Source organism: Rhinolophus sinicus, linkage group LG06, assembly GCF_036562045.2.
Source record: "Rhinolophus sinicus isolate RSC01 linkage group LG06, ASM3656204v1, whole genome shotgun sequence".
Classification (NCBI taxonomy): domain Eukaryota; kingdom Metazoa; phylum Chordata; class Mammalia; order Chiroptera; family Rhinolophidae; genus Rhinolophus; species Rhinolophus sinicus.
In genome coordinates, this window is record NC_133756.1 from 116995456 (window position 1) to 117006209 (window position 10754).

General features: G+C 56.5%; 2 protein-coding genes across 4 annotated transcripts in view; both read right to left on the reverse strand.

The window, feature by feature from the left end:
* Positions 1-10754, reverse strand: part of CAPN5 (calpain 5) — a 48139-nt gene that overhangs the window by 17810 nt on the left and 19575 nt on the right. For all 3 annotated transcript variants that reach the window (XR_012497476.1, XM_074335730.1, XM_019726415.2), the window contains exon 3: positions 9276-9407. Coding sequence is in view for 2 of the 3 variants with exons in the window: in XM_074335730.1 (XP_074191831.1) it covers positions 9276-9407 (132 nt within the window). In the remaining variant the exon portion in view is untranslated. The remainder of the gene's footprint in view (positions 1-9275; positions 9408-10754) is intronic.
* Positions 461-9269, reverse strand: OMP (olfactory marker protein). The gene has a single exon (XM_074335731.1). It carries the CDS (start codon positions 3416-3418, stop codon positions 2405-2407), a length of 1014 nt encoding a protein of 337 aa, XP_074191832.1. The 5' UTR covers positions 3419-9269; the 3' UTR covers positions 461-2404.

Consider the following 10754-nt stretch of genomic DNA (forward strand, 5'->3'; position numbering starts at 1 on the left):
TACAGGCCTGCCCCCACCTCACCCACCCCTGGCTACTCCCGTTCCAGCTTGCCCCTGCCCGGCCACACCGGAAAGCTGAGCATGGTTTGGTGTATCCTCACCCATCCCCTCTGGGCCCCACCTGCCGAGGACTAGATGGCACCTCTCTGTGGCCTCAGCATTGCTCTCTTCACGCCCCAACAGAGGCTGGTCTGGGGGTGACTGCAGAAAAAGCTGTAAAGAGTGTTGGTTTCTGGTTGGGTATCAGAAGACCTGGTTCTAAACTCCATCCTGCTGTCTGACCTCAGGCCAGGTACCTCACTGCTCTGAGCCTCATCCCTGAAAGCCGCGGGGAAGAGGGGTTGGGAGTATGGGAGAAAGTCGGGGTGGGGGGTGCTCAGGGCCGTGAGGGGACAGGGCTAAGTCAGAGATCCTGAAAGGGAGGGGGTGGCTCACGGTGACAGACTGCACACCATGGAAGCATGAGCACATAGGCTTTATTGGGGCCACACAGTGGGCACAGCAGCGGTGCTCACACACCCGCAGGGAAGATGTGGTGGGGCAGAGTGGGGGTGCAGGCAATCTGCACCAAGAGGATCCAGAGCTGCAAGGAGAGGTGAAGCAAAGAGGCAGAAGGGCAGGGATATCCCCAGGGGTCTGGCCTCCCCCAGTGGTCAGTAGAGAAGCAAGGCAGGCAAGCCAGGACATTAAGCACATCTTGGAAGAAGCCAGAGCCGTGCGTTTGGGGACCATAGCTCACACCACAGCCAATCTCCCATCCAAAGAATCAGACTCCCACACCCGATCCTACTTACACGCCTCCTAAGTGGGGGCCCGCCCTCCCCGCAGCCTCGGCCAGTGGGAATGGCTCTGACCCTCCATCTCTCAGTGCATCTGTTCACAGGGCCCTGTGCTGACCCCCAACCCCCACCCAGGTAGCTATGCTTCGTGAGGGCACGTTCCTGACAAAAACCAGGGCTGGCCTCGAGACAGGGTGTTGCAGGTACTTCCTGAGGTGCCCTCAGCTGATGCCAGGCAAGTCAGGCCACTCCCTCAAATGGGCTCACTGGCCCTGTGCAGTGTGAAGGGGGGTGAGGCTTGGGGGCCAGAATTGAATCTACTGATAATCGTGTCTCAGTTGCCCTGTTTGGGGAGTGGGTTGTGCGCAGTGGCCTGAGGCCAGTGTTCTATCGTCACAGCACATGCTCCCTCCAGCCCACTTTTGACCATCAGTCATCACAATTGCCCTACCAGGCCGTCCCGCCCCACCCCTCAGCTCCACTAAAGATGCCAGGGGTGCCACACTAGATGAAACAGTCACCTTCCCTGACCAGTGAGCTGGAAAAAGCCTGAAGTCCCAGAGGGGGATACCTGAGTCCCCAGAGAACCTACTGTCCCCAGCTCCAAAGCTCTGGACCCCTCCATCCAGGTTCTCCCAAGCAGAAGGAAACCCCTTCACTATATTGTTTCTGCTTCACTGTGTAAACCTGAGTCTCCCAGCTCAGGAAATCTCTCTCCCCAAGATCAGCCTGATCAACCCCCTGCTAAAGGCCACTTGGAACCAGCTGGGCAATTATATAATAGATAATCTAAAATCAGATGTGTCCATAGGGCAGGTATAGACTCTATATCCATGTGAATATAGCGTGCTCTCTCTCACTATATATGTATATGTATAGGTAGATACATCCCTGTATGACTTTATGTCCCCCCGCCCTTCATTTCTCCCATTCTGGTCATTCTCAGGAGAGCGAGAGTTGGCCTGCACAGCCTCCAGCATGCCAGCCACTCCCCACTGCCCACACCAATACCCGCAGCCACCCTGTCTGATGTCCTGAGGACCCCGAGGCATCGTGGGACCATGCCAGGCCCATGCCAGGAGCGGTGCTTTCCTGGATCCTCAGGTTGGGCATTCATTTTTGGACAAAGGGCGCTGTGGCCAGGCGGGCAGCAAATGCCTGTTTGCTGGATTCCCAAGGAGGTTGCTGTGCCATCCCTAACTCCAGAGGAAGCCCGATGGCTGTTTCTTTGGATCTCTCTCCCTGTCTCTGCGTCTCCGTCTGTCTTTCTCTTGGTCTCCCTCAGTCTCTCTCTCCCAACGATGAGGCAGAGAAGGCAGACACCCCTTGCCCCTCCATCTTCCCACACTAGCCCCAGCCAGGCCTCTGTGGTCTACAGCAGAAGCAGAGGCAGCCAGGCTGCCAATTCAGCTTCTGGACTACAGAGCCTTTGTATCTCCCTCCATAAGCGGGGGCACCTGCCCCAGGGGGAGGCGAGAGGAAGGATGCGGGCACAAGGGTCCTGGCAAAGCTGAGTACAGGTCAGCAGCTAGAAAAATGTCCCCAAATACACACCTGGGAGGAGGGGGTACAGGCAGGGCACGGGGCAGGCGGGCGAGAGGAGGGGCAGCAGCCAGCCGCTGCCGTCAGAGCTGGTTAAAGACCACGGAGGCCTTGAGGTCGGCAGGCTCCAGGCCCTCACCGAAGGTGATGAGAAAGTACATGACCTTGCGGATTTTGGCCAACTCCGACAGGCGCTCCCCGAACTCTAGGGCGTCGGCCTCGTTCCAATCCATGACCTCCGAGTCCTCCTTGCGCCAGAAGATGGCAGCGGGTTCCAGCAGCTGGCGTGTCATGAGGTTGGTGAGGTCGGGCGTCCAGTTCTGGGAGGTGCCCGTGATGGTGACCTTGCCCGGCTTGTCCAGCACGACATCCCAGCGCTCAAACTGCAGCTTCTGCTGCTGGGTGAAATTGAGGTGGTACACGAACTCGGCTGGCCGCAGCAGCTTCTCGCCATCCTGGCGCTTCTCCCCACGCTGCTTCAGGCTCTCCACACGCAGCCGCAGCTGCTGGGTCAGGTGCCCATCCAGGACCAGCGGCATGCTGAGCTGTGGCTGCTTTGGCCTGTCCTCTGCCATGGTCCAATTACTGATGCCGCCTCTGCCTCTGCCTCTGCCTCTGCCTCTGTCTAGGAGCCGAGTGGGCTGGGGCCTCACAGCCAAGGCAAGAGGCCACCAATGAGGGGCCCTGCCTACCCTGAGGCCCTCCCCTCTTGGCACTGGCCCTTCCCAACCCCACCCAGTCCTCAAAATAGGGTGCGTATGAGGGTGGGAGTCCCCAAATGCCTCCTCTGCACTCCAGGCAGAAGCGCTAATGGAAGCACTGCAGGCCGGCAGGAGGGTGACAGGCTCCTCGGGGACCAGACTGCTGATGTTCATTGCTGTGGCAACCGACCTGACTACCACCTCCACGGATGGGCTGGGAGCTGGCTTATTTGCGAAGAAGAGAGCACTGCATCCAGGCAGTAAGAGGGGGTGAGGGTGGGGAGCGGGTGAGAGGAGAATCTGGAAGACTCCCTGGTGGGAGGGTTCAGGGGCACAAGGACCAGAGGGCCCGCTGGTTTGAGATCTGATGTCACTCGAGCCAAACTTGGGAGCCATCCTTGCATCAGCTTCCCCCTGACCCCTCCACACCCAGTCGCTAAGACCTATTGATTCTGCCTCCCAGACACCTAGAGAACCCTCCCTGCCCAATAACCCCCACTGCCAGGGCCCAGGCCAACTACCGTCATCTCTCACCTAGACCCGTGTCCTCAAACTTTAGGGGGCATGAGCGTCACCAGCAGGACTTGGAGCACAGACTCCTGGGTCCCAGCTCCAGAACTTCTGGTTTAAGAGGGCTCTGATGAGGCTTGGGAACCTGCCTTTCTCCCAGGTTATGCTCCTGGTCTAGGGACTATGCTTGGAGAATCACTGACCTAAACGGTTCTTATCTGCTGGCCCCGGCTCAGCCCTGCATTGCAAAGCAGCCACATGCCCAGGTTTCTCTCCTACTAAAACCCTACCTCTTATTCTACCTGTATCGATCCTCAGTTTCCCCCAGGAGACTTGTGGCCTCAGAAGAATCTGACAAACATCTATATCCCCAATACTTAAGGCAGAACCAGGACCTCAGCTATTATATGTAGGCCAATGGAAGAACTGGAGTGTGTGAGTGTAGTGGGGGGTGGGAGAGAGGGGAAGCTGCTACGACATGCCCCACAGATAAGAGGACAGAGGCCCGGACCAAAGTGTAACACCTGAAAACAATATGAATGGTCTAGTGGACCACAAGCACCGTCATTTGCTAGATGGAGGCTAAGTAAGTCAGTGGCATCTTGGACCCCATGAACAGCAGCAAGGCCTAGAAGAGCACCTGGTCCTGTCAAGCCCTGGGGTCAGCTCTGGGGGTTGCTGGCACCAATTCCCCAAGAGTATTCGAGAGAACCATAGAACGGAGAGGTGAAACTGCATGACCCTCATAGAAACTTTTACTTTGTAGCTGGAGGGGTTAGAGGCGAAGAACCTGGCTGAGGAGTTACTGTTGGGGGGGCTTCTCTTTCCTTCATAAGGAGGAACGTTCTTTCCTTCCCAGCGCTAAATTTTGCTTTTTATTTGTACATTTGCTAGTTTTTGTCTGTGATGTCTCCCCACTTACACCGTAAGCCCAGAGAGGGCAGGGACCATGTCTGTCTTGTTCATCACTTTAAGCGAGCACCTAGAACAGGACCAGACACATAGGAGGCCCCCAGAAAATACTTGCTGAATGAATGAACGAATGAATGAACGAATGAATGAATGAACGAACGAATGCATGGTGAGAGAATGGTTGATATGATGGGCCATGGGGCCCAAGGTCAAGGACAAGAGGAAGAAGATGGGCAGATGGGGAGAGTACATGGTCAGTGACCAAGGTCAAAATGCGTTTTAGGGACAGGTGTGCGTCGGAGTGGAAGAGTGGCGAAGATGCTTGGAAAGTGAGGCCAGAGAGATTGATCCTTCAATTGAAGACTTGCAGAGAAAGCAAATCCAGGCGCAGGCTGTGGTCGCCATGGGAACACGAGTTCAAGGCAAATGATGGTGAAGGCTGATGGAGATGTAATCAAGAACAGAGGCCAGCGTAATGAGGGCAGGGTGCCCGCACAGGGGCATAGTAAATCCTGGGACACAGCACCACTGTGGGTGGAAAAGGCTGGGAAATCGGAGGTGCCAAGGCCTTGGGGGCTGGGTGGCAGTCCAGCCAAGGTAGCTAGCTGGCAGTGGACGGCAATAAGGTGGGCTGCGCTGGCAGGGGAGGGCAATGGCAGCAGCCTGTAGGGGTTCATATGGGGAGGGTGTGAGCTGGAGGCAGTACTGAGGGAAGAGAATGCCTGCCCCATCCCTGAACCTGCAGGACATGGGGGAGGTGTCCTATTGATGGGGACCAGGGGCCACAGGACCCTAGAGAGAGCCTGGTCTCGGCCTGGGCAGAGGATTCCAGGCCTGCAGGGGGAGGCTGAGGTGGAGTTTGTTACCAGGGCTTGGGCGTCACAGACAGCAGAGGGCAGGAGAGAGGGACCAGTGAGAGCCAGGAAACGCCAGAGGAAGGAAGGGAGGGAAGGGAGGGGAGGCAGGAGGCTGCAGGTGGGGCTGGGCCCACTGCTGTCCACACACCTCTGCTCAGCCACCCGACACCTTGACATGAAGGCTGGATATAGGAACGACAGGGAGGAGAGAAGAAGCTCCAGACTTGCAGATGTGATTACAAAAATGTGTATTTTAAAAAAAGCACACAAATAAACAAATATCTCTTTAACCCCAAATGGAAAGAAATATAGAAAACCCCTAACACTGGTTGTTTCTGGGTAAAGAAAGCCTTCAGTGGTTTTGTATTTTTCCAAATCTTTTGTCCCCAGTACCTAGAATGGTGCCGTGGCATAGTTGGTGCTCAGTTAACGTGTGGTAAATGAACTACTACTATACAACTAAAGGGCATGAACTGCTCATACAGCCAGGGCAAGGGCAGGATGGGAAACATTTAAATGGAACCAAAAGAGAGCCTGGCTCTACCACCAGGTTCCTCCCCCGGCCCCACCACAGGACTGCCCACCCCCCAACACTGGCTCTGCCATCCGGCACTCTACTGGGACTCTGCTGTTACATCTGCTTCCTAGGGCCAGGGGCACAGCAGCCCATGGCTCAGACCAGGGATCAGGCCTGCCCTCATGCCCAGGCCTGTGCCAGGCTCTGGGGGAGGTGAATTTCCCTGGCTTGGGCCAGGCCAGGCCTGATGGCAAATGCCCCTCCCTACTGTCACATCCTTTCAGGTCCACCTGAAGTGCACTTCCCTACCATCAGGGAATGTACAGTCAAGTTGAAGAGACCATAATGCCCCCAACAGGGATCCCATAGGGGGAAGGCCCGCTGCCAAGAGGTGTCTAGCAGAACAGAGAAATAGATGGGGGCCCAAGAAGGGCACAGAGGGGGGTTTAACAAGTGTGGATTGCTCCTTATACCATGGGCTTGCCCCCCACGGGCTCCTTTAATGCTCTCATAACACTGGAATAGAAACATCATGTTTACGGTGAAGTCAAGAGAAGGGACATGACCTGCTCAAGGTCACATAGCTAGCAAGGGACCCAGTCAGAAAGAAAGCCAGGCCTGGGTGGTTTAAAATCATTGACCCCAGGTTGCATCAAGACTAGAGGTAAAAGAGTGGCTTCCTGGAGGAGGGGGCATGTGTGTTGAGGGCGTCATGCATCCGTGTCTGAGGCTCAGCATCCCCACAGTGAGCTGGGTGGGGGGAGCAGGGGTGCAGGTCAGCTTGAGTACCCCCATTCCGTGGAGAAAACACAGTGGGGCCAGGGAGGCCCTGTAGGGCAACGGGCCCAGAAGGTGAGGGGTGACAACAAACAGGGCTCAGTCAGCAGGGACAGGAGGGGAGATAAGGCACTGTAATGAGCTCCCTGGGGCCTCGTGCCTCCCTCTGGGACCAAGGGGCTGTCACCACAGCAGCACCAGGAAGCAGACTGTAATTGGTCCAGAGTGCCACAGCCTCCAGGGGACATAAGCTCCTGGCCCTCAAAGCCTCCAGGCAGGCCAGGTGCCCCAACACCCTGCAGGAGGAACCTTTGGCCCAGAGACAAACACAGGGCTGCCATGGCCCGATGACAGGCCTCCCCCCGGGCAGGTTCTGGGCCCCTCATTCCACTTAGATAAGAAGCTGTACTAGGGGACCACCTGAGGCCAGGCCCAGGGCAGGAGCAAGCTGAGGCTTCTCGCTGCAAATGACCAGACAGCCATTCCCCAGGAGGGGACACAGCAGGTCAGGCTTCAGCCCCATTGAAGGCTGCAGGAGGCCTATGGCCGCAACGTTGGCTGTGGGGCTGCTGGCCAGTGGTTGGGTCCCACAATTTGGGGAGGGGCTCAAGAAAGTTCTCAAAACTTTCTTGAGCCTTCTCTGTGCCAGGCTCCCTGCTGGGCTCACAGGGAAGATATAAACTGGCCTATCTGCCCATGGGGAACTCAGCTTGGGAGAAGAGGCCACAGGAAAACACACAGCTATAGGGCAGGATGGGAGATACGGGGCCAGCACTAGAGGATTCCTGTGTGCCACCTCCAGCCTCAGACTGAGCCCTGACCTAGCTGACAGTGGGGATCGGAGGCAGGGGGACCTTATTCTTGGCTCAGAGAAGGGTGTTAGAGCCTGGAGGCAGGAGGGTGGGAACAGCTCCCAGCCCCAACGCTCTCTGGGACTTGAGGCCCAGGAGGAAAATGCTCCCACGAGGCCATCCCAGCTCAGACACCCCAGGACTACCTGCATCTACGGGCTGCAGCCGTGGCCTTTGTAAGGGCCCTACAGCCTGCAGTTACCCCATCCCCACAGGACCATCAGGGGCCAGGCCCTTGGGATGCCCACCCCGGGGCGGCTTTGAGAATCACACTGCATTCAGAAGACACGACAGCAGGGCCCCACCACAGTCCCAGCCTTGGCTGAGGGCACAGCTCCCTCTGATGGCTGAGGAACGTCTTAGAGAATGAGAACAAACTCTGCTCCTTATGCCCTGCTTACATGAGAATACCCATTATGATCTATGAATATTCATGGCACACAGCACTGTGCAAGGCCTTTTAAGTACCGTGTCTCATTTCACCCTCACACCTCCCTGAGAGGGAGCTACCCTGATATCCTGATTTTTTGGATGAATAACCTGGGGCTATTTATAAAGCTGCCATATGGTGAGGCTGGGGCACATCCGTAAGCCTGTATGACTGAGATGCCCAGTGCTCTTAAGCTCTGCTGCCCAACCCTAATAGGAACAGCAGGAAGGGCAAGGATGAGAAAGAGGCAATGACTCTATTTGCTGGCAGGAGAACCCAGGGTGCGATCCCTGGGTAATTCTTGGAGAGCTTAAGTCCAGCCTCTACTCCAACGTCCCCGCCTCCCGAGGGCAGAGGTGCTGTTTGATTTAAGGGCTGCACTGCCGACTGATGCCACAAGAGGGCGAAGTGTCGGGACCAGAGCCCGTTCTTTCCACCCTAAACCCTTTGGCGCTGATCCAGACCATCAGCAGCTTGGAACCGTGAATCATGGATCATTCCCACTGAACAAATGAGAAAATGAAGGCTCAGGGAAGGACAAGGACTGGCCATGTCACACAGCAGGTACTGGCAGGGGTCTCCTGAGCCTCAGTTAGTGGTCTCTCCACATTGCACGTGATTCAGGCCGTGTCCACATTTCTCAGGTACGTATTCTGCCACGTGACTCCAGGGACACTGTGGGCCCCCATTGTGGGGAGGGGACATATCAGAATCCCACTGGGAGCTACACAGATTCCCAGCACCCACCCCAGTTGGCAGGTGAGGAGAAGGTGATTTTAATGTCAGCCAATGCTGGGGAGCCCCGGTGTCACCCCACCCTACCCCCTGCACAGGTTTCCATAAAGTCTCATCAGCACGTTCAGGCTGCACCCCCTCTGTTGGGCAGTGAGGGCCTGTGGGGACAGAGCCAGGAGTGCAGTGTCCAGGCTCTCGGCATCAGGTAGTAAATGGCCATCAACTGTGATTGGATGGCCATCGGCTGTGGCTAGTTGGTCGTCAGCTGTAACCAGTGAGCCATTGGCCACTAATATAACAGCCGTGGCTATGTCAGCAGCACATGGGGGGCTAGCAAGAAGATGGTGGCTGAGTTGGCAGGCGCAGATTGCAGTTAGCACGGCGGATTGCAGCTAGCAAGTAAGGTTGGTTGGCAGAAAGAAGTGGATGGCAGGTTGCAGATAGTGTGGCTCCTGCTTCCTATGTCTCCAACCCAGCTTCCAGTGAGACTACAGTGGTATGACTTCCCTATCTATGGCTCCGTGGGTGTTCCTTTTTGGCCTCACCATGTCCTGCGTTCTTATGTGGGGAGCGGAAGCTGAGACCCCGCAGGCCACCCCATGTGACAGGGCCACAGGCTGAGTTCACATTCCCTGGCAAGCCCCTGCCCGACCCCAGGCCTCACCTTTTGCCACAAGGTCTCTCGGGAGGCGAGCGATGAGCAGGCTGCCACAAACCAGCAGTTGCCCACCTGGCCCTGGTGCAGGTCGTGGGAGCTGATGCCATCCACAAAGAGGCGGGGGTCCTCACAGATGTCCTGCAGAGAAGCCGAGAGGAGACCTCACTGTCAGCGTGCAGTTTTGCCTGTCTTCCCTACAGACTGGGGTCCCCTCATGGCTAATCAGTTTCCCCAAATCCAGCTTCCCCCAGTTGCTGCCTGGAAGGCCCTTCCCTCCTATTGGCTGAAGAACTCTGCTCTTCTGCCAAAGGTTCCACGATAACCGAATACTGAGGAAGGACTTCAGGGGCTTGGACCCTGGGCCACCACCTTTCTCCTCCCCTGCACCAGCACCAGCAGCCCTGCAGTGCCCACCCCAGCCGGCCCTCAGGAGCCCACAGTCAGGGAGCAGGGTGGGGTGCAGGGTGGAAACACACACCAAAAGTACCTGTGATGAGTACAGAGGGTGGGGAGAACCGGGGAGCTGATGTGTCTGGCCCCATATGGGCACATCCTCAGGCTGTCTCATCTGACCCTCACCCCACCTGAGGAGTGTGGCATTGCTATTCCATTTTATGGGTAAGGAATGAAAGTTCAGAGAGGGGCAGATGACTTGTCAAGAGCACACAGCAAGCAAAGTCGGAGCAGAGCTGAGCAGACACCCACAGAGCTCCCAGAGGGCCCACCCTAGGCCCCTCCTCCTCATCCATCAGCATCTTCACCCAATAGAGCTGAGAGGGAGTGCCTGCTACCCAAGAGGGGCTACGGTGGGAGTGGGGGGAGGTAAACACTGAAACATACATTTCTAATGCCAGGCATCCTGCTGGCACTATGATCAACCCTCACCATGGTCCTGACAGGTGGGCACTGTACTTATTTTACAGACGAGCAAACTGAGGCCCAGAGACATGGAATAACATGCTCCAGCCACACAGCACGCGCCTGCCACCACTTCAGCAGGTGCTTCCAAGCTAGTTCAATCACAACAGAACTAACGAAATCCTACTGCAGGCGGCCAGCAGAGGGTAGCAGAGTCAGGAAGAGAGAATTCAAATTCTTCTTCCCCATCTCCTGGCTGTGCAATTTTGGGATAGTGGCTTAACCTCTCTGAGCCTCCGTTTCCTGCCCTGTGCAAAGGAGGTAGGTTATTATCCTTGCAGGGCTGTGTAAGGACTCCACAGGTCATGGAGGCACAACACTGAGGGGGAAAAATGGGGAAAAGGGCTATCGGTTTTCACTAAGGTATCTGGGACCCCTGTTGCCACCATTGCCTGGGAAAACCAGTGTTTTAGAGGGCCACGTTGAGGGCTATAATTCCCCTGAGGACATGAGTGACTCCAGATGGGACTTCAGGGTGACAAGTTCAGGGCCAAGCTGCAAGGTGGCTTCCCCAAAGCATGGAATGCAGGAATATCGCCCCAGGTCACGGAAACCCGGCCAGGCAGC